Source organism: Hypanus sabinus, chromosome 17, assembly GCF_030144855.1.
Source record: "Hypanus sabinus isolate sHypSab1 chromosome 17, sHypSab1.hap1, whole genome shotgun sequence".
Taxonomy (NCBI): Eukaryota; Metazoa; Chordata; class Chondrichthyes; order Myliobatiformes; family Dasyatidae; genus Hypanus; species Hypanus sabinus.
The window spans coordinates 83,850,058-83,874,043 of NC_082722.1; the positions used below are offsets into that span (position 1 = coordinate 83,850,058).

The 23,986-nt window shown below is 47.0% G+C and overlaps 1 protein-coding gene across 1 annotated transcript in view; it reads right to left on the bottom strand.

Moving 5' to 3' along the window:
* rhpn2 (rhophilin, Rho GTPase binding protein 2) overlaps positions 1–22,883 on the bottom strand; it is a 67,527-nt gene extending 44,644 nt beyond the window's left edge. The window contains exons 1-3 of the mRNA XM_059993359.1: positions 22,389–22,883; positions 3,079–3,194; positions 2,031–2,159 (exon numbers count right to left, since the gene is read on the bottom strand). Of these exons, the coding sequence (XP_059849342.1) occupies positions 2,031–2,159; positions 3,079–3,194; positions 22,389–22,442 (299 nt within the window). The 5' untranslated portion in view covers positions 22,443–22,883. The remainder of the gene's footprint in view (positions 1–2,030; positions 2,160–3,078; positions 3,195–22,388) is intronic.
* Positions 22,884–23,986: the final 1,103 nt, after the last annotated feature.

Here is a 23,986-nt window from a genome sequence, read left to right on the forward strand (position 1 = left end):
GACCGGGACACGGTACTGTGCCGACTGCTCACTGACCGGGACACGGTACTGTGCTGACTGCTCACTGACCGGGACACGGTACTGTGCTGACTGCTCACTGACCGGGACACGGTACTGTGCCGACCGCTCACTGACCGGGACACAGGCCGCCCGCTCACTGCTCACTGACCGGGCCACGGTACTGTGCCGACCGCTCACCGACCGGGACACGGTACTGTGCTGACCGCTCACTGACCGATACATGGGAACATCTGCTGACCGCTCACTGACCGATACATGGGACCATTTGCTGACCGCTCACTCACTGATACATGGGACCATTTGCTGACCGCTCACTGATACACGGGACCATTTGCTGACCGCTCACTGATACATGGGACCATTTGCTGACCGCTCACTGACTGATACATGGGACCATTTGCTGAGCGCTCACTCACTGATACATGGGACCATTTGCTGACCGCTCACTGACTGATACATGGGACCATCTGCTGACCGCTCACTGATACACGGGACCATTTGCTGACCGCTCACTGATACATGGGACCATTTGCTGACCGCTCACTGACTGATACATGTGACCATTTGCTGACTGCTCACTGACTGATACATGGGACCATTTGCTGACCGCTCACTGATACATGGGACCATTTGCTGACCGCTCACTGACTGATACATGTGACCATTTGCTGACCGCTCACTGACTGATACATGGGACCATTTGCTGACCGCTCACTGACCGATACACTGGACCATCTGCTGACCGCTCACTGATACATGGGACCATTTGCTGACCGCTCACTGACCCGGATACGGGGCCATTTGCTGACCGCTCACTGACTGATACATGGGACCATTTGCTGACCGCTCACTGACCGATACACTGGACCATCTGCTGACCGCTCACTGATACATGGGACCATTTGCTGACCGCTCACTGACCTGGATACGGGGCCATTTGCTGACCGCTCACTGATACACGGGACCATTTGCTGACCGCTCACTCACTGATACATGGGACCATCTGCTGACCGCTCACTGACCGATACATGGGACCATTTGCTGACCGCTCACTCACTGATACATGTGACCATTTGCTGACCGCTCACTGACTGATACATGGGACCATTTGCTGACCGCTCACTGACCGATACATGGGACCATCTGCTGACCGCTCACTGACCGATAAATGGGACCATCTGCTGAACGCTCACTGACCGATACACGGGACCATTTGCTGACCGCTCACTGACCGATAAATGGGACCATTTGCTGACCGCTCACTGACCGATACATGGGACCATCTGCTGACCGCTCACTGACCGATACATGGGACCATTTGCTGACCGCTCACTGACCGATACATGGGACCATCTGCTGACCGCTCACTGACCGATACATGGGACCATTTGCTGACCGCTCACTGACCGATACATGGGACCATCTGCTGACCGCTCACTGACCGATAAATGGGACCATTTGCTGACCGCTCACTGACCGATAAATGGGACCATCTGCTGAACGCTCACTGACCGATACATGGGACTATTTGCTGACCGGTCACTCACTGATACATGGGACCATTTGCTGACCACTCACTGACCGATACATGGGACCATTTGCTGACCACTCACTCACTGATACACGGGACCATTTGCTGACCACTCACTGACCGATACATGGGACCATTTGCTGACCGCTCACTCACTGATACATGGGACCATTTGCTGACCACTCACTGACAGGGACACAGGGCCGACCACCGACCGCTCACTGACTGAGACAAGGGACCATTTGCTGACCGCTCACTGATCGGGACATGGGACTGCCCATCGACCGCTTACTGGGACACTACTAAGAGCAGCCTGGCTCTGCTTCTCCCAAACTCTCACTCCATCACCATACACACTCACGCAGACCCTCACGCTCCCCCTCCCCGGCGTGGGCACTCACTGTTTACATTGGCAGATCCTTACCAAACTGTTTAACCCCTGCACTGCCGCACCCTCTCCCACAATGCCGACACTCACTGCTCGCTCTGGTAGACCTCCACCGATCCGTTTAACCCTTCAAGCTCCTCCTTCAGCAGCTGCAGGTTGGAGTTGACGAAGCTCAGCTCCAGTAGAGCCACCTCTCGGACATGGGGGTTGTCTGTCGCCCTGGAACACCAAGAGAGCAAGTAGCCCACCTTCTGTTTGCTCCCCACACCCCTCCTCAACCTTCACTCCTGTTGTCAACCCCACCCCCCCCACCAGCTACCTAAACGGAGGATCATTCTGGAAAACCAGGAGAGTCCAACCTATCGTCCCCAACCCACAAATTGCTCCCCACCCCTCAACCCTCTCTCCATCTCTGCCCTTCCATCTGCCACCTCCCTCGCCCTCCCCTCCACCCCGCTGCCTGCCGACTCACTGGCCCTCCCCTCCACCCCGCTGCCTGCCACCTCCCTCGCCCTCCCCTCCACCCCGCTGCCTGCCACCTCCCTCGCCCTCCCCTCCACCCCGCTGCCTGCCACCTCCCTCGCCCTCCCCTCCACCCCGCTGCCTGCCGACTCACTGGCCCTGCAGTCCATAATGTTGTGCCAGCCTTTTAACTCTAAGATCAATCTAACCCTTCCCTCCTACACAGCCCCTCATTTGACTATCAACCAGCCTAAGACACTCGAAGGTCCCTACCTTTACCACCACCCCTGACAGCGTGTTCCAACTCAATGTGTAAAAAAGTTACTTCTGACATCCCTCCTATACTTTCCTCCAATCACCTAAAAATTATGCCCCCTTGTATTCCACCCTGGGGAAAAGTCTCTTGGCTGTCCACTCGATCTTCTATGCCTATCAACCTATCCTCATGAGACATGCACTCTAATCCAGGCCGCTTCCTGGTGAATCTCCACTGCACCCTCTCTAAAGCTCCTAGTAATTTCAACCTTTCTTTGTGAGACACGCTCTCTAACTCCCAGATTTCCTGGCTTTCTTGCTTTTGCCAAATGCCCTTTGCCCGCGAATGTCAGTAGAAAGGAGTAGATGGAGACTCAGCCAGCCAGAGGGACATGGATGTAGCACACAGGTGTGGACTTACCGCAGCAGGTTTTCTGCGCCTGCCCGTAGGCGCATCGCTTTGATGATCTGCTGGTTGAGTGTGACCCGGTGGCTCTGCAGCTTACTTCGGCCAGTCTGTGCATACGGATTACATCCCTGGAATGAGAGTCACCATCAGTAGGCACAGTGGGTGAAGCTGTTGCCTCACGGCCCCATATAACCATATAACAATTACAGCACGGAAACAGGCCATCTCAGCCCTTCTAGTCCGTGCCGAACACTTACTCTCACCTAGTCCCACTGGTCCGCACTCAGCCCATAACCCTTCATTCCTTTCATGTCCATATACCCATCCAATTTTACTTCAAATGACAATACAGAACCTGCCTCTACCACTTTTACTGGAAGATCATTCCACACAGCTATCACTCTCTGAGTAAAGAAATTCCCTCGTGTTACCCTTAAACTTTTGCCCCTTAACTCTCAACTCATGTCCTCTTGTTTGAATCTCCCCTACTCTCAATGGAAAAAGCCTATCCACGTCAACTCTATCTATCCCCCTCATAATTTTAAATACCTCTATCAAGTCCCCCCTCAACCTTCTATGCTCCAAAGAATAAAGATCTAACTTGTTCAACCTTTCTCTGTAATTTAGGTCCTGAAAACCAGATAACATTCTAGTAAATCTCCTCTGTACTCTCTCTAATTTGTTGACAGCTTCCCTATAATTTGGTGACCAGAACTGTACACAATACTCCAAATTTGGCCTCAACAAAGCCTTGTACAATTTTAACATTACATCCCAACTCCTATACTCAATGCTCTGATTTATAAAGGCCAGCATACCAAAAGCTTTCTTCACCACCCTATCCACATGAGATTCCACCTTCAGGGAACTATGCACCATTATTCCTAGATTACTCTGTTCTACTGTATTCTTCAATTCCCTACCATTTACCATGTATGCCCTATTTGGATTATTCCTACCAAAATGTAGCACCTCACACTTATCAGCATTAAACTCCATCTGCTATCATTCGGCCCTCTCTTCTAATTGGCCTAAATCTCTCTGCAAGCTTTAATGTATATGACAAACAACATTGGACCCAGTACAGATCCCTGAGGCACACCACTAGTCACCAGCCTCCAACCTGACAAACAGTTATCCACCACTACTCTCTGGCATCTCCCATTCAGCCACTGTTGAATCTATTTTACTACTTCAATATTAATACCTAACAATTGAACCTTCCTAACTAACCTTCCATGCGGAACCTTGTCAAAGGCCTTACTGAAGTCCATATAGACAACATCTCCTGCTTTACCCTCATCAACTTTCCTCGTAACCTCTTCAAAAAATTCAAAAAGATTTGTCAAACATGACCTTCCACACATAAATCCATGCTGACTGTTTCTAATCAGACCCTGTCTATCCAGATAATTATATATACCATATCTAAGAATACTTTCCATTAACTTACCCACCACTGACATCAAACTGACAGGCCTATAATTGCTAGGTTTACTCTTAGAACCCTTTTAAAAAAATGGAACCACATGAGCAATACGCCAATCCTCCAGCACCATCCCCGTATCTAATGACATTTGAAATATTTCTGTCAGAGACCCTGCTATTTCTACACTAACATCCCTCAAGGTCCTAGGGAATATCCTGTCAGGACCCGGAGATTTATCCACTTTTATAGTCCTTAAAAGCACCAGTAGTTCCTCCTCTTTAATCGTCATAGTTTCCATAATTTCCCTACTTGTTTCCCTTACCTTACACAATTCAATATCCTTCTCCTTAGTGAATACCGAAGAAAAGAAATTGTTCAAAATCTCCCCATCTCTTTCGGCTCTACACATAGCTGTTCACTCCGATTCTCTAAGGGACTAATTTTATCCCTCACTGTCCTTTTGCTATTAATATAACTGTAGAAATCCTTCGGATTTATTTTCACCTTACTTGCCTAAGCAACCTCGTATCTTCTTTTATCTTTTCTGATTTCTTTCATAAGATTCTTCTTACATTCCTTATATTCCTCGAGCACCTCATTTACTCCATGCTGCCTATATTTATTGTAGATATCTCTCTTTTTCCTAACCAAGTTTCCAATATTCCTTGAAAACCATGGCTCTCTCAAACTTTTAACCTTTCCTTTCAACCTAACAGGAACATAAAGATTCTGTACACTCAAAATTTCACCTTTAAATGACCTCCATTTCTCTATTACATCCTTCCCAAAAAACAAATTGTCCCAATCCATTCCTTCTAAATCCTTTCACATCTCCTCAAAGTTATTCTTTCTCCAATCAAAAATCTCAACCCTGGGTTCAGTTCTAACTTTCTCCATAATTATATGGTTCAATCCTGACCTCAGGCGCTGTCTGTGCAGAGTCTGCAAGTTCTCCCTGTGTCCAAGTGGGTTTCCTCGGGGGTGGGGGAGAGACTCCAGTTTGCTCCCACATCACAAAGACATGCATAGCCTCTCACCTGGATAGATATTTTATTGATCCCAAAGGAAATTACAGTGTCACAGTAGCATTACAAGTGCACAGATATAAATATTAGAAGAGAAGTAGAAGGAATAAAAAGTAAATTCTCACAAATATTCTAATGGGAGGGGGTCATCACTTCCCTGGATACAGGTTGACTCCTTAAAGAGCCCGATAGCCTCATATATCGCTCTTTGGAGCAGCGGAGTTGTCCTAGTCAAGTACTAAATGTGCTCCTCTGTTCAGCCAAGGTGGCGTGCAGAGGGTGAGAAACATTTTCCAGAATGGCCAGGATTTTCCAGAGGAGCCTTTGTTCTACCACAGCTTCCAGTGTGTCCACTTTCACCCCTATAACAGAGCCAGATTTCCTAATCAGTTTATGGAGCCTATTGGCATCACCTCTACTGATATCATTGCCCCAGCATACCACCACATAGAAGATTGTACTGGTGACAACAGGCTTGTAGAACATGTGAAGAAGAGGTCTGCATTTGCCAAAGGATCTCAGTCTCTTCAGAAAGTAGAGACAACTCTGGCCTTCCTTGTGCACAGCCGCTGTGTTGGTGCTCCACTCAAGTCTGTCATCCAGGTTCACCCCCAGGTACTTGTTGGTCCTCACCACATCCACATCCTCACCACCAATAGTAACAGGGAGCAGTGCAGGCCTTGTCTTCCTAAAGTCCATCACCACCTCCTTTGAGCTGCAATGATTCAGCTTGCACCATTTGACAAAGCTGTCCACCAGGCCCTGTATTCATCCTCCCATCCTCCCTTTATACATCTGACTGTTGCTGGGTCATCAGAGAATCTCTATAAATGACATGACTCAGTGTTGTATCTAAAGTCTGAGGTATACAGGGTAAACAGGAAGGGAGCCAATACAGTCCCCAATGTGTGACACACAGCTCTGAAGCCACACAAACTGTGGTCTGCCAGTCAGGTAGTGCATTATCCAGGATACAATGGAAGTGCCAACCTACATTGAACAGAGATTTTCTCCCAGCAGTGAGCATGGTATTGAGTACACTTGAGAAATCAGACAAAAATCCTTCATGATGTGTGAGGTTAAGGCCACTGGACGGTAGTCATTCAAGACTTTCATTTGGCCCTTCTTGGGTACTGGCACCACACATGACGTTTTCCCAGATAGAAAATGTACTGGAGAACTCCACACAACTGCTCAGCACACACTCCATCACACCATCTGATCCCAATGCTTTGCCATATCTGAGTTTGCAAGCCATTCTCACCTGCTCAGTAGTGAAGGTGAGCCCATGACAAATGGGAAGTTGATGGAAGTTGGGGGCTGGGGGACGTGAAGGTTGGGACAATACCAGTTGGTATGTGAAGGTATGGATGGTAGGTGAGGGCAAGGAAGGGAGGTAGACAGTGGACCTAATGGCATGAACATTGATTTCTCCAACTTTGGTAACTCTTTCCTCCTTTCCCTACTTCAATTCTCCACTCTGGCATGTTACCGCTTCTCACCTGCCTATCCCCTTCCCCAAAGCCCCTCCTCCTTCTCTTTCTCCCATGTTTCACTCTCCTCTTCTATCAGATTCCTACTTCTTCAAAACTTCACCTTTTCTACTGATGAGCTCCCAGTTTTTTACTTCATAGCCTCTCACCCACCCACCTGGCTTCACCTCTCACCTGCCAACTTGTCCATTTTTCCCTCTCCCCTTCTTATTCGGACATCTTCCTCCCTCTTTCCCAGTACTGTAACAGTGTTTCAGCCTGAAATATCGGCGTTTATTCAATTCTATTCGTGTTGCCAGGCCTGCTGAATTCCTCTAGAATTTTGTGTTCACACAGTTCAGTGGGTTAACTAGCTGCTCTAAACCTCCCCACCCCGTGTGTTCATACAGTTCAGTGGGTTAACTAGCTGCTCTAAACCTCCCCACCCCGTGTGTTCACACAGTTCAGTGGGTTAACTAGCTGCTCTAAACCTCCCCACCCCGTGTGTTCTTACAGTTCAGTGAGTTAACTAGCTGCTCTAATTACCCCCACCCCGTGTGTTTATACAGTTCAGTGAGTTAACTAGCTGCTCTAATTACCCCCACCCCGTGTGTTTATACAGTTCAGTGTGTTAACTAGCTGCTCTAAACCTCCCCACCCCATGTGTTCATACAGTTCAGTGGGTTAACTAGCTGCTCTAATTACCCCCACCCCGTGTGTTTATACAGTTCAGTGTGTTAACTAGCTGCTCTGGAGGGAGTCCTGATGAAGGGTCTCAGCCCGAAACGTCGACAGTGCTTCTCCTTATAGATGCTGCCTGGCTTGCTGTGTTCCACCAGCATTTTGTGTGTGATGTACCTGAATGAAAAGGGCACAGCGGGAGTTGGAATTCGTGCAGGCAAGTGGGATTGCTGTAGACAATCAGGCTGGGCTGAAGGACCTTTGTCCGTGATTTGATGCAGCAGGATTCCAGTCCAGATCAACGTGTGCCCCCAGCCTGGGCAGCAGTCAGCACCCCTGCGCTCAGCATGCGTAGATCAACGTGTGCCCCCAGTCTGGGCAGCAGTAAGCACCCCTGCGCACACCATGCGTAGATCAACGTGTGCCCCCAGTCTGGGCAGCAGTCAGCACCCCTGCGCTCGGCATGCGTAGATCAACGTGTGCCCCCAGCCTGGGCAGCAGTCAGCACCCCTGCGCTCGGCATGCGTAGATCAACGTGTGCCCCCAGCCTGGGCAGCAGTAAGCACCCCTGCGCACACCATGCGTAGATCAACGTGTGCCCCCAGTCTGGGCAGCAGTCAGCACCCCTGCGCTCAGCATGCGTAGATCAACGTGTGCCCCCAGTCTGGGCAGCAGTCAGCACCCCTGCGCTCAGCATGCGTAGATCAACGTGTGCCCCCAGTCTGGGCAGCAGTAAGCACCCCTGCGCACACCATGCGTAGATCAACGTGTGCCCCCAGCCTGGGCAGCAGTCAGCACCCCTGCGCTCAGCATGCGTAGATCAACGTGTGCCCCCAGTCTGGGCAGCAGTCAGCACCCCTGCGCTCAGCATGCGTAGATCAACGTGTGCCCCCAGCCTGGGCAGCAGTCAGCACCCCTGCGCTCGGCATGCGTAGATCAACGTGTGCCCCCAGTCTGGGCAGCAGTCAGCACCCCTGCGCTCAGCATGCGTAGATCAACGTGTGCCCCCAGTCTGGGCAGCAGTAAGCACCCCTGCGCACACCATGCGTAGATCAACGTGTGCCCCCAGCCTGGGCAGCAGTCAGCACCCCTGCGCTCAGCATGCGTAGATCAACGTGTGCCCCCAGCCTGGGCAGCAGTAAGCACCCCTGCGCACACCATGCGTAGATCAACGTGTGCCCCCAGTCTGGGCAGCAGTCAGCACCCCTGCGCACACCATGCGTAGATCAACGTGTGCCCCCAGTCTGGGCAGCAGTAAGCACCCCTGCGCACACCATGCGTAGATCAACGTGTGCCCCCAGCCTGGGCAGCAGTAAGCACCCCTGCGCTCGGCATGCGTAGATCAACGTGTGCCCCCAGTCTGGGCAGCAGTCAGCACCCCTGCGCTTGGCATGCGTAGATCAACGTGTGCCCCCAGTCTGGGCAGCAGTCAGCACCCCTGCGCTTGGCATGCGTAGATCAACGTGTGCCCCCAGCCTGGGCAGCAGTAAGCACCCCTGCGCTCAGCATGCGTAGATCAACGTGTGCCCCCAGTCTGGGCAGCAGTCAGCACCCCTGCGCTCGGCATGCGTAGATCAACGTGTGCCCCCAGTCTGGGCAGCAGTCAGCACCCCTGCGCTCACCATGCGTAGAACATAGAACAGTACAGCACAGTGCGGGTCCCTCAGCCCACACTGTTGTACCGACTCTAAGATCAGTCTCACCCTCCATTTTCCTATAGTCCATGTGCCTATCTAAGAGTTTCTTAAATGCCCCTAATGAATGTACCTCTACCACCACCCCTGGCAGTGCATTCCACATACTTCTCTGTGTAAAAACTTTACCTCTGAAACAGCATGGAGTCAGCCTTTCCAGCCACACCCCAGCAGCCCCATAACCTAATCACAGGACAATTTACAATGACCAATTAACCTACATCTTTGGATTGTGAGAGGAAACCGGAACACCCGGGAAAGCCACGCATTCCACGGAGAGATCCTTACAGAACGGCATCAGAATTGAACTCCCAACTCCAGAACACCCCAAGCTGTAATAATGCCTGTAAACTGCTACGTGACCTTGGCTTCTCCTCCGGACAAACTCCCTGGCTGTTCACTTGATCTATGCCTCTTATCATCTTGTACACGTAGGGCTGTTCTCTCATCTTGCCTCACTCCAGAGGGAACAGCCCTACCTCACTCAACCTATTCTCATAAAACATGCTCTCCAATCCTGGTAAATCTCCTCTGCATCCTCTTTAAATCTTCCACATCCTTCCAATAACCTCCACCCTCTAACCCACCCCTCCACACCCCCAACCACCACTACTTTATCATTTTTGGTTGGAGTCACCTTATACACAGACACTCCTGTGTCTAGCATCACATTATGGACATACAATCAATCTGTGTATATATCCTACCTTATGTATTTATATTTATTGTATTTTTTATTATTATGTTCTTTATCTTATTGTGTTTTTTTGGGTTGCATCAGATTCTGAATACAATTATTTTGTTCTCCTTTACACTCGTGTATTGGAAATGACATTAAACTATCTGGAATCAATAAGGAAGTGACCAGAACAATATTCCAAGTGTAATCTAATCAGAGTTTTATCGAGCTGCAACATTACCTCATGGCTCTTGAAGTTGCACCTGTATTTATGATTTGAAATTAAACACTGAAATGCAGCTGGCGTTGCTTACAAATTAGCAGTGACATACACACCCATACGTGCACACTGACACACACATAAACACACGTCACCACAAGCTCTAGCTTAACAACACCCAACACAACCTTTCTCAGGGCAGGGTGGAGTTAGACTGACAGGGCTGTGTTGTGGAGCAATCAGCAATGGATGTTGTCACGGCTTTGACATCTGATAGGAGCTCACACAGAGCGTCACCACGGACACGGTGTCATTGACAAGAAGTCGGGGCTGTTCCTTGCTGCCCAGAGTAAAGCTGATTCTCCCTGCCAGTGCCCAGCCTCAGGAGTGGGGGTAAGAGGTGGTGGTACGTACCAATCCCAATCCAGTTTACATGGGAGAGGACAGCTGAGAGCAATGCAAGAGCTCAGGGTCAGTGGAGGAGGGGTGGAAACCAGGAGTGTTCTCCCACCCTCACCCCCACCCTCTGTAATCCAAGCTGAAGGGGATTACAGAGGGTGGGGGGAGGAGGTACTTCAGGATCAGAATCAGGTTTACTATCACTGACATTGGTCATGCAATTTATTGCTTTGTGGCAGCAGTAAAGTGCAATGCATTAAACACAATAATACATAAATAATAGTGCAAAAAGAGAGCAAAACAGTGAGGTAGTGTTCATGGGTTTGTGAACTGTTCAGATATTGGTGGAAGGCAGGTGGAGCACCAAATGCAGTGAGTTCTTTCTGCATGCATGGGGGTTTTCCTTACTTTTTTTAAACCATAAAAGAGAGATAGGTTCTAGAGGAGAGACCGTTGTTGGAATGGAGGCCTAGAGTCAGAGTGGGAACTGAGAGACTTGGAATCAAGGAGCTTCGACAAGAAGAGGCCGAGGCCAAAGAAACAGGTAAGAAGGGTAGGATTTTCCTTTCGTGATTGCTGATTTGGTCTTGGTTGCCCACTGTACAGTGCAGGCAGGATGGCAGTGGAATGCTCCTCCTGTAGGATGTGGGAATTCATGGAACCTGATGGTCTCCCTGATGACTACACCTGCGGGAAGTAGCCAATTCCAGCTCCTGAAAGACAGCATTAAGGAGCTGGAGCTGGAGCTGGATGAACTTAGGATCATCCAGGAGGCAGAGCATTTGACAGATACGACTTCTCAGCAGGTGGTTACACCCAGAGTGCAGAATTCAGGAGTAGATGGGTGAACACTGAGAAAGGTAAAGGGAGAAAGAAGTCAGTGCTGGGTCCCCCTGTGGCCATTCCCCTCAGCAACAGGTATACCCCTTTGGCTTACTGCTGCCCAGGCTGGAGACACACATTGATCTGTGCATGCCAAGTGCAGAGTGTGGTTCTAGATGGTTCATATTCTGCATTGAGGTTGGTGACCTGTAGTGTTCTGCAGGGATCCGATCTGGAACCCTTTCTCTTTGTGATCTTTATAAATGACCTTAATGAGGAAGATGAAGGATGGGTTAGTAAGTCTGCTGGTGACACAAAAGTTTGGGGTGTAAGTGTGAACTGGTTCATTTTGGTAGGTCAGATTTGAAGACAGAATATAATATTAATGGTAAGACCCTTGGCAGTGTAGAGGATCATTGTAGAGTACTGTGGTCAGTTCCGGTCACCTCACTACAGAAAGGATGTGGAAACTATAGAGAGAGTGCAGAGGAGATTTACAAGGATGTTTATAATCCTGCCAAAGGGCCTCGGACCAAAACGTCGACTGTACTCTTTTCCATAGATGCTCCCTGGTCTGTGAGTTCCTCCAGCACTTTGGGTGTGTTGCTTGGATTTCCAGCATCTGCAGATTTTCTCTATTTTGTGATTGGTTTACAAGGATGTTGCCTGGATTGGAGAGTGTGCCTTATGAGAATAGGTTAAGTGAACATGGCCTTTTCTCCTTGGAGCAACGGAGGATCAGAGGTGACCTGATAGAGGTGTATAAGGTGATGAGAGGCATTGATTGTGAGGATAGCCAGAGGCTTTTTCCCAGGGCTGAAGAAGCTAACACGAGGAGACATAGTTTTAAGGTGCTTGGAAGTACTTTTAAGGGAATGTCAGAGATAAGTTTCTCACACAGAGAGTGGTGGGTACATGGAATGCACTACCAGCAATGGTGGTAGAGGTGGATAAAATCCCTCTAGCAACGAAGGCCAACATTCCATTTGCCTTCTTGATAGCCTGCTGCACCTGCAAGGCAACCTTTTGTGATTTATGCACAAGTACTCCCAAGTCCTTCTGCACGGCAGCATGCTGAAATCCTTCACCGCTTAAAGAACAATCTGATCTTCCATTTTCCTTCCAAAGTGGATAACCTCACAAATACCAACATTGTACTCCATTTGCCAGACCCTTGCCCACTCACTGAACCTATCTATATCCCTCTTCAGACTCTCCACATCCTCTGCACAATTTGCTTTTCCATTCAACTTAGTGTCACCAGCAAACTTAGATACACACTGTCCCCTCATCCAAGTTGTTAATGTGTATCAGGAACATTTGCGAGCCCAGCACCGATCCCAACAGCAAACTGCTCACCACTGACTGGCAACCAGAGAAATACCTATGTATCCCAACTCTCTATCCATGCTAATACATCACTCCCAATTCTATGCATCTTTATTTTATGGACAAGTCTTTTATGTGGTACCTTATTGAATGCCTTCTGGAAATCCAAGTAATTAATGTCTATCTGTTCCCTTCTATCCACTGTGCTTGTTATTTCCTCAAAGAACTCCAGGAAGTTTGTCAAAAGGACCTGCCTTTGCTGAATCCATGCTGCATCTGCCTGATGGATCCATTTCTTTCCAGATGCCTCACTATTTCTTCTTTAATGATAGCTTCAAGCATTTTCCCAACTACAGATGTTAAACTAAATTGCCTGTAGTTACCTGCCTTTTTCCTACACCTCATTTTGAACAGTGGCGTGACATTCGTCATCTTCCAATCAACTGGGATCTGCCCAGAGTCTAGAGAATTTTGGTAAATTATCACCAAAGCCTCAACTATAACCTCTGCCATACCTTTCAGTACCCTGGGATCTACTCCATCAGGACCAGGGGACTTGTCTATCTTGGAACATAGAATAGTACAGCACAGTACAGGCTCTTCAGCCCACAATGTTGTGCAAATCCTTAAACCCTGCCTCCCATATATCCCCCCACCTTAAATTCCTCCATATACCTGTCTAGTAGTCTCTTAAATTTCACTAGTGTATCTGCCTCCACCACTGATTCAGGCAGTGCATTCCATGCACCAACCACTCTCTGAGTAAAAAAACTTCCTCTAATATCCCCCTTGAACTTCCCACCCCTTACCTTAAAGCCATGTCTTCTTGTATTGAGCAGTGGTGCCCTGGGAAAGAGGCACTGGCTGTCCACTCTATCTATTCCTCTTAATATCTTGTATACCTCTATCATGTATCCTCTCATCCTCCTCCTCCTCTCCAAAGAGTAAAGCCCTAGCTTCATCATATTAATACTCTCTAAACCAGGCAGAGAGTATACCTGGTATCCTTATCTTCAGGCCCCCAAGTTTACCTAGCACTTTCTCTTTAGTGATAGCTATTGTATCAAGGTCCTCGCCTCCCATTGCATCCATAACATCTCTCTGTGGCATGTTAGACATGTCCTCCACCGTGAAGACCAACACAAAATAGTCATCCAAAGCCTCGATCATTTCCTTACTACCCAATATTAATTCCCCCCTCTCGTCCTCCAACAACCTACATTCACTTTGGCCACTTTTTTCCACTTTATATAATTATCAAAACTTCTACCACTTGTTTTTATATATTGTGATAGTTTATTTTCATAATCTATTTTTACTTTCTTTACTGTTCACATGTGGTTCTTTGTTGCTTTTTAAAGTTTTCCCAACATTCCAGTTTCCGACTACACTTGATGACTTTGTACACACAAGCTTTTAATTTGATGCCTTCCTTTATTTCCTAATTATCCATGGCCGGCTCTCTCCACACTTACTGTCCTTGCTTTTAACTGGAATATACTTTTGTTGAGCACTGTGAAAAATCTATTTGAAAGTCTTCCATAGTTCCACAACTGTTCCACCATATAGCCTGTGTTCCCAGTCTACCCTATCCAAGTCCTCCCTCATCTGGCTGTAGTCTCCGTTGTTTAGGCATAATACACTGGTTTTAGATTAGAGTATTACACCTTCCACTTGTATGAGAAACTCAATCATACTGTGATCACTCTTTCCAAGAGGATTCCTAACAAGATCATTAATTTTACCTGTCTCATTGCACAGGACCAGATCTAAGATAGCACATTCCCTTGTAGGCTCAGTAACATGCTGTTCAGGAAAGTCATCACGGATGCATTCTATGAAGTTGTCCTCAAGACTGCCTCGACCAACTTGAATCACCCAATCTATGTGCAAGTTAAAGTCCCCCATGATAACTGCTGTTCCAATCTTACATGCCTCTGATATTTCTCCGTTTATCGCCTGTGTCACTGTAATGTTATTATTTGGTGGCCGATAGACAACTCCCACCAGTGGTTTATTTCCCTTTACCATTCCTAATCTCCACCCAGATGGATTCAACATTCTAACCTCAGAGCTTATATCATCTCCCACTATCGCCCTGATCTCATCTTTAATTAAGAGTGCTACCCCACCTCCCTTACCTTCCTACCTATCCTTCTGTCCCAATCCTCTCCACCCTGCAACCACATCTTTGTAATGGCCTATAAACCATATCCCTTTACACTCACATAGGATCAGAAGGTGTAGCATCTCTATGGGTTGAGTTAAGAAATGGCAAGGGTAAAAGGACCCTAATGGCAGTTGTATACAGGCCTCCAAACAGCAGCCAGGATGTGGATTACAAATTATAGCAGGAGATAGAAAAGGCATGTCAGAAAGGGAATGTCATGATAATTGTTAGGGATTTTAACATGAAAGTGGATTGGGAAAACTAGGTCAGTACTGGACCTCAAGAGAGAATTTGTAGAATGTCTAAGGGATAGCTTTTTAGAACAGCTTGTTGTTGAGCCCACTAGGGGATTGGCTGTGCTGGATTGGGTGTTGTGCAATGATCCGGAGGTGATAAGAGTGTTTACGGTTAAGGAACCCTGAGGGAACAGTGATCACAATACGATCGAGTTCACTTTGAAATTTGAGAAGAAGAAACTAAATTCCAATCTATTGGTATTTCAGTGGAATAAAAGAAATTTCAATGGCATGAGAGGGGAACTGGCCAAGGTTGACTGAAAAAAGACACTATCAGGAAGGACAGCAGAGCAGCAATGGCTGGAGTTTCTGTGCATTATGAGGGAAGTGCAAGACAGATATATCCTCAGTAAGAAGAAATTTTCGAAAGGAAGGACAGTACCGTGGCTCACAAGTGAAGTCAGAGCCAAAGTAAAAGTAAAAGAGAGGGCATACAAGGAAGCCAAAGCCAGTGGGAAGGTAGAGGATTGGGAGGCTTTTAAAAACTTCCAGAAGGAAACTAAGAAGGTCATTAGGAAGGGAAAGCTGAATTATGAAAGGAAGCTGGCAACCAATATCAAAGAAAATACTAAAAGCTTTTTTAAGTATATAAAGGGTAAAAGAGAGTGAGGGTAGATATAGGGCCAATAGAAAATGACACTGGAGATATTGTAATGAGAGATGCAGAGAAACTGAATGTGTATTTTACATCAGTCTTCACAGTGGAAGACATTTGCAATATATCGGACATTCAAAAGTGTCAGGGAAGTTAAGTATGTACAGTGAAAATTACGACTGAGAAGGTGCTCAGGAAGCTTAATGGTCTGAATAAATCTCCTGGACCTGATGGAATGCATCCTCGGTTTCTGAAGGAAGTAGCTGGAGAGATTGCAGAAGCATTGATGACGATCTTTCAAGAATCAATAAATTCTGGCATTATACCGGATGACTGGAAAATTGCAAATGTTACCCCGCTATTTAAGAAGGGTGGGAGGCAGCAGAAAGGAAACTATAGACCTGTTAGCCTGGCATCAGCAGTTGGGAAGTTGTTGGAATTGATTATTAGGGATGAGATTACAGAGTACCTGGAGGCACATGACAAGATAGGCCACAGCCAGCATGGTTTCCTGAAAGGAAAATCCTGCCTGACAAACTTACTGCAATTTTTTGAGGCAATTACAAGCAAGGTAGACAAAGGATTTGCTGTAGAAGTGGTGTACTTGGATTTTCAAAAGGCCTTTGACAAGGTGCCACACATGAGGCTGCTTGGCACGATAAAAGCCCATGGAATTACAGGGAAGTTACTATCATGGGTGGAGCATTGGCTGATCGGCAGAAAACAGAGAGTGGGAATAAAGGGATCCTATTCTGGCTGGGGTCGGTGTTGGGACTGCTGCTGTTTACAATGTATGTCAATGATTTTGACTATGGAATTAATGAATTTGTGGCTAAGTTTGCTGATGATACAAAGGTAGGTGGAGGAGCGGGTAGTGTTGAAGAAACAGAGTCTGCAGAGAAACTTAGGTAGTTTACGGGAATGGGCAAAGAAGTGGCAAATGAAATACAATGTTGGAAAGTGTATGATCATGCACTTTGGTGGAAGAACTAAATGGGCAGACTATTATCTAGATGGGGAGGGAATTCAAAATGCAGAGATGCAAAGGGACTTGGGAGTCCCTGTGCAGGATACCGTAAACGTTAACCTGCAGGTTGAGTCGGTGGTGAAGAAGGCAAATGCAATGTTGGCATTCATTTCTAGGGGCATAGAACATAAGAGCAAGCGTATGATGTTGAGGCTCTATAAGGCACTCATGAGACCACGCTTGGAGTATTGTGTGCAGTTTTAGCCTCCTTATTTGAGAAAGGATATATTGACATTGGAGAGGATTCAGAGAAGATTCACAAGAATGATTCCAGGAATGAAAGGGTTACTGTGTGAGGAACATCTGGCAGCTCTTGGGCTGTATTCCCTGGAGTTCAGAAGAATGAGGAGAGATCTCATAAAAAACATTCCAAATGTTAAAAGGCTGAACAGATTAGATATGGCTAAGTTATTTCCCATGGTAGGGGATTCTGGGACCAGAGGGTACGACTTCAGGATTGAAGGACATCCATTTAGAACAGAGATGTAGTGAAATTACTTTAGTCAGAGGGTGGTAAATCAGTGGAATTTGTTGCCACAAGTGGCTGTGGAGGCCAAGTCATTGGGTGCATTTAAGGCAGCGATAGATAGGTTCATGATTAGCCAGGGCATCAAAGGGTATGGGGAGAAGGCAGGGGAGTGGGGATGACTGGAAGAATTGGATCAGCCCATGATTGAATGGCGGACCAAACTCTATGGGCCTAATGGCCAACTTCTGCTCCTATATCTTATGGTCTTATACTGATTTGAACCACAAGTTCACTGACCTTGTTCTGAAAACTATGGGCACAGATAAAGCGCCCTAACACTCATTGTGCTTTTAAAATCTAGTAACCGTTGTATCTTTTGCACGACTTTTCTGCACTCCACCCTTGCTTTTCTTACTCTTTTTTTAACTTACTCTTTTACTTTATCTTTATCCACACTTTTCTCTTTTACTTTATCCATACTTCTCCACTGTTGAATCCACCCCCCTGCTATTTAGTTTAAAGCCCTAGTTATGTGATTTACTAGGATCCAGATCCCATTATGGTTCAGGTGAAGCCCGTTCCATTAGTACAGTTCCCTCCTTCCCCAATACGTGTGCCAGTTTCCTACAAATTCAAACCCACTTCTCCCACATCAATCCTTGAGCCATGGATTTAGCTCTCTAATCTCCTTCACCCTGTGCCAATTTGCAAGTAGCACTGCAGTAAGCCAGAGATTACCATGTTTTTGGGTTCTGCTTTTTAATTTAGTCCAGAGCTGCTCAAATTCCATCTGCAGAACCTCTTTCCTTGTTCTACCTATGTCATTGATTCTGACATGGACCACGACAACTGGATCTTTCCCCTCCCTCTGCAAATTCCTCTGCAGGTCAGATAAGATGTCCTGAACCCAGGTATCAGGCAGGGAACACAGTCTTGAAGATGCTCTGTCCTCATGACAGAGAACTCTGTCTATTGCCCTGACTATACTATCCCCAATTACCACTACATTTCTCTTCTCTCCCCCCTTTTGAATGGCTCCCTGAACCATGGGGCCACAGTTAGCTTGTTCATCCTTCCTACAGTCCCACTCTCATCCACACAGGGAGCAAGAACCTCACACCTGTTGGTCAAGCTCAGGGGCTGAGGCTCCTCCAGCACTGTCCCTTGGATCCCACTACCCGCCTCACTCGCAGTCACACCCTCTTGTCCCTGACCACAGACCGAATTTGAGGCAGCTAATCTAAGGGATGTGACTACCTCCTGAAACAGAGAATCCAGCTAACTCTCCCCCTCCCTGATGTCCCCCTCCCAGACATGTTTAGATAGATGTTTGCATAGTCGAAGATTTAAAGGTTATGGGGAAAAGGCAGGTAGGTGGAGATGAGTCCAGGGTCAGATCAGCCATGATCTTATTGAATGGTGGAGCAGGCTCAATGGGACAGATGGCTTACTCCTGCTTCTATTCTTATGTTCTTATGAAATCAAGCCCACATCCACCACTTCCACTGATAGCTTTCCCACACTAACAGGTCCTCTTTAAATATACGTATCACCTTAACATATGACCTCTAATTCTAGACTCACACAACCTCAGTAGAAAAAACCTGTCTATACCCCTCATAACTTGGTAAACCTGTATCAAATCTCCCTTATCCTCCAGAACTCCAAGGAATAAAGTCCTAACCTTTTCAACCTTTCTCTATAACTCAGGCCCTCAAGTCCTGGCAACATCCTTGTAAATTTTCTTTGTATACTAAGTTACAAAAAATATTGATATATTTTTGTAAGTTATAGCAATGATTGAAGTGCTGAAAGGTTAACAGATTTGCTAAATGAAATATATGATGGTGAGGAAATGGGCAGGTCAGTATTTATTGCATTGCTGATTAAACTGAGAGCAATTAAATGTGAGGTACACTTCACAATTAGTTTGATGAGTCACGTTGTGCTACAAATCATGATGAGAGGAAGAAACAACATGAAACCAGAGATTGTGCAAAAGCAATGTGGCTTCACTGAAGATAGTACAATGCGAAATGTAATCTTCATCCTTAGAATGATATGTGTGCGCACCAGAGAGGTCAAGAAAACCCCATTCCTATGCTTCACTGATTACACCAAAGCGTTTGATAAGGTGAGACATGAGGAGCTTATCAAAACCCTGTAGCACTTGGACATTGATGGGGAAAATAGCAGGATCATCAGAAATTTGTGTTGGGAACAAAGGGAGTTGAAAAATGAGATAAGTGGTTTTGTCCAGATTAAGAGGGGAGTCAGACAGGGTTGTGTTCTCTCACCGACCTAGTCAACCTTTATAGCAAAAAGATTCTAAGATAAGTTAGCAGAGGATAATGGTGGGGATGACGGCAGAGAAGAGATGGCTGAAGTTTCTGGAATAGTTCACAAGCTGGAGGACAGATATGTCCCACAGAGGAAGAAGTTCTCAAATGGCCGGGGTAGGCAACTGTGTCTGACAAGGGTAGTTAAGGACTGCGTAAAAGCCAAGGAATGCACATATAAGTGATCAAAAGTGAGTGGGAAGTTGGATGATTGAGAAGCTTTTAAAATCCAACAAAACAGACAGACATACTTTATTGATCCCGAGGGAAATTGAGTTTCGTTACAGCCACACCAACCAAGAATAGTGAAGAAATATAGCAATATAAAACCATAAATAATTAAATAATAATAAGTTAATCATGCCAAGTGGAAATAAGTCCAGGACCAGCCTATTGGCTCAGGGTGTCTGACACTCCGAGGGAGGAGTTGTAAAGTTTGATGGCCACAGGTAGGAATGACTTCCTATGACGCTCAGTGTTACATCTTGCACTGATGTAAAAAACAGCTAAAAAAAGCCCTAAGAAGGGAAAAGGTGAAATATGAGGGCAGACTGGGCAATAATATAATGCAGGATAGTAGACATTTTCTCAGTTATATAAAGAGTAAAAGGGAAGTGAGAGTTAATGTTGGACCACTGGAAAATGATGCTGGTGATTTACTAATGGGAGATAAAGAAATGGCAGATAAACTTAATGGGTAACTTGCATCAGTCTTCACTGTGGAAGGCAGCAGCAGCATGCCAGTGGTTTGAGAGTGTCAGGGAGCAGGAGTGAGTGCCATTGCTATTACAAAGGAAAAAGTGTGAGGCAAACCTAAAGGTCACAAGGTGCTTAAGTCACCTGGATCAGATGGACTACATCCCAGAGTCTTGAGAGAGGTTGCTGAAGAGATAATGGGTGCATTGGTCATGATTTTTCAAGAATCACTTGATTCTAGCATTGTCCTGGAGGAGGACTGGAAAATTGCAAATGTCACTCCATTCTTTAAGAAGGGAGGAAGGCAATAGAAAGGAAATTATAGACCAGTTAGCCTCACCTCGGTGGCTGGGAAAGCATTGGAATCTATTATTAAGGATGAGACATCAGGGTACTTGGAGACTAATGTTAAAATAAAGTTTCTGTAAAGGGAAGTCTTGCCTGACAAATCTGTTTAAGTCCTTCAAGATTTTCAGAGGTGTTTGGTAAAGTACCATACATGAGGCTGCTTAACAAGTTAAAATCCTTTGGCATTACAGGAAAGATATTAGCAAGGATAGTGGAATGCCTGACAGGCAGGAAATTGATTGAGGATAAAAGGGGCCTTTTCTGTTTGGCTGATGGTGACTAGTGGTGTTCTTCAGGGGTCAGTATTGGGACTGCTGCTTTTCACATTGTTTGTCAGTGATTTAGATAATGGTGCTTCTCCCTATAGATACTGCCTGGCCTGCAGCGTTCCACAAGCATTTTGTGTGCATTGCTTGAATTTCCAGCATCTGCAGATTTCCTCGTGTTTGCTAGATAATGGAATTGATAGCTTTGCGGCAAAGTTTGTGGGTGATACAAAGTTAGGTGGAGTGGTAGGTAGTGCTGAGGAAGCAATATGATTGCAACAGGACTTAGACAAATTGGAAGAATGAGCAAAAACAGTGGCAGATGGAATACAGTGTTGGGAAATGTATAATAACGCTTTTTGGTAAAAGGAACAATAGTGCAGACTATTATCTAAATGTGCAGAAAGTTCAAACATCAGAGGTGCAGAGGGACTTTGAAGTCCTCCTGTAAGACTCTCAGATTAATTTACAGGTTGAGTCTGTGGTAAAGAAGGCAAATGCAATGTTCCATTTATTTCAAAGGGAATAGAATATAAAAACAAGAAGATAATGCTGAGTCTTTATAAGACAATGTCAGGCCACACTTGGAGTACCGTCAACAGTTTTAGGCACCATATCTCAGAAAGGATGTGTTGTCACTGGAGAGAGTCCAGAGTTCATGAAGATGATTCCAGGAATAAAGGGGTTAACATATGAGGAGTGTTTGGGTGCTTTGGGGCTGTACTGGTTGGAATTTAGAAGAATGTGGGGGGGGGGGTAGAAGAGAGATCTAATTGAAACCTACAGAATGTTGAAAGGAATAAACAGAGTGGATATGGAGAAATGCTTACTGTGGTGGGAGTATCAAGAACTAGAGGGTACCACCTCAAAGTGGAGGTGCGACCCCTTAAGAAGAGAGGTAAGAAGGAAATTTTTTTAGCCAGATAGTAGTAAATATATGGAATACTTTGCCACAGACTACAGTGGAGGCCAAGTCCATGGGTATTTTTAAGGCGGAAGTTGATCTTTTCCTGATTGGTCAGGACATCAAAGCATATGGCGAGAAGGCAGGAGTATGGGGTTGAGTAGGATCCGGGATCAGCCATGATGGAATGGCAGAGCAGACTCGATGGGCTGAATAACTTAAATCTGCTCCCATGCATTATGATATTATTTAAAAGACACGGGGAGAGGTACATGGGTAGGAAATAAAGGGATATTGGCCAAACAGGGACAAACGGGAATAGATTAGCGAACACTGGCTGGGCATAGCTTTGTTGGACCGAACGGCCTATTTCCGTGCTGTTAGAATGACTAACAGGGCCCGGTGAGGGCACCCACTTCTCCTGCCTACTGTCCACCCCCACCACGACCCGGCCACACTAACCTTGCGGAAATAGCCGTTCTCCCGCGGGTTTCCGGACCGAACGGAGTCGGTCATCGCCGCTCCTCCGCCGAGTCTCCGCTCCCGAGCTTCTGTCTCCTGGCCGGTTCCGTGTCCCGGACACCCGCTCTTCCTCCGTCACTCTGGTGCCGCCGACCCGCCGCTTCTGGGGACTGTGGGTGACAGGTTTAACCGCAGTGCCGCTCCCACCGCCTGCGGGCCTGCGGAACAGAGGCTGTGGGTGGGACCTGAAGGTGTCAGGTGTACAGGCTGCTAGTGTGACGAGGTTGCGGGGTTGCCTGCTGTGTGGAAACCTTGGAATTGGGTGTGGGACAAAGGGTGACAAGTGTCTGGACATGTCGGGTGTGGAGTCAAGGATGTTGGGGACAGTCAGTGAAGGGTGTGTGGACTGGTGACATCGGGTGTGGGAACCTTGGGTGACGGGTGTCTGGACTAGTTATGTCGGGTGTGGGGATAGCGGGGGATGCGGACTGGTAATGTCGGGTGTAAGATGTGAGAACTGTGGGTGAAGGGCGTGGGGGAGAGGGTGTTGGGGACTGTGGGTGAAGGGCGTGGGGGAGAGGGTGTTGGGGACTGTGGGTGAAGAGTGCTGACGACGGTGGATGATGGGTGTAGGATGTTGGGGAGTTTTGTTGAAGGGTGTGAAGTGTAGGGTTTTGGGAACTGTGGGTGCCAGGTCTGGGGCCAGGGTGTAGGGTGATGGGGGCTTGGTGTCAGGGTGTGGGGTGTTGGGGACGGTGGTGATGGGTGTGGGGTGTAGGGTGTTGGGGACTGTAGATGAAGGGTGTTGCTGTGTCTGTGGTGTGGGGGGCACCTCTCAGGCACTGAGGTGTGACTGTAAAGAGCAGTCTTCAGGCATTATTTGTCACCTGTTAAATGATCATGAAACCTGTTGGCAGTTTCACTGAACACTCCCCTATCAGCAATCTCTCTCTGTGGCTCACCCTGAAAAGTAAACATTGCTTCTGACCACACCAGTTGATTATATTTTCTCGCCTGTTCCCACAGCAACTGCTGAAAAGCCTTGGCTCAGCTCCAGTAACAAGGGATAAAGAGCAGCGATATGTGCCAGCTGGCATGCCCAACTAACACTCCAAGGGAAAACAAGGAAGCCAGTGTATGGAAAGGTGCTCAGCTGGTGCACCACAGAGCAGGTGTTCAACTGTCCGTGTTAGGTGAGGGGTCCACGTACACATTGGTCTCCCCTGGGGTCAGCATTGGAGACTGGCACACTGCCTCATGGCTCAGACCTCAGGTGTGGAGTTTGCATATTCCTGTCACCATGTTGGTTTCCACTGCGGATTCCCATTCCCTCCCACATCCAAATGGTGTGTGGGGTGGGTAGTTAAACCGGCTGCTTTTAATCAGGCCCTCATGTGGATGAGAGGTAGAATCTGGGGAGAAGTGAAATATTTTGAGAGGCTATATTTCATTAGGAGTTTGAGGAGATTTGGTATGTCACGAAAGGCTTGCAAATTTCTACAGGTGTACAATGGAGAGCATTCTAACTTGCTGCTTCAACATCTGGTATGTGGGAGGGGTACTGCACAGAATCAGAAAATACTGCAGAAGGCTGTAAA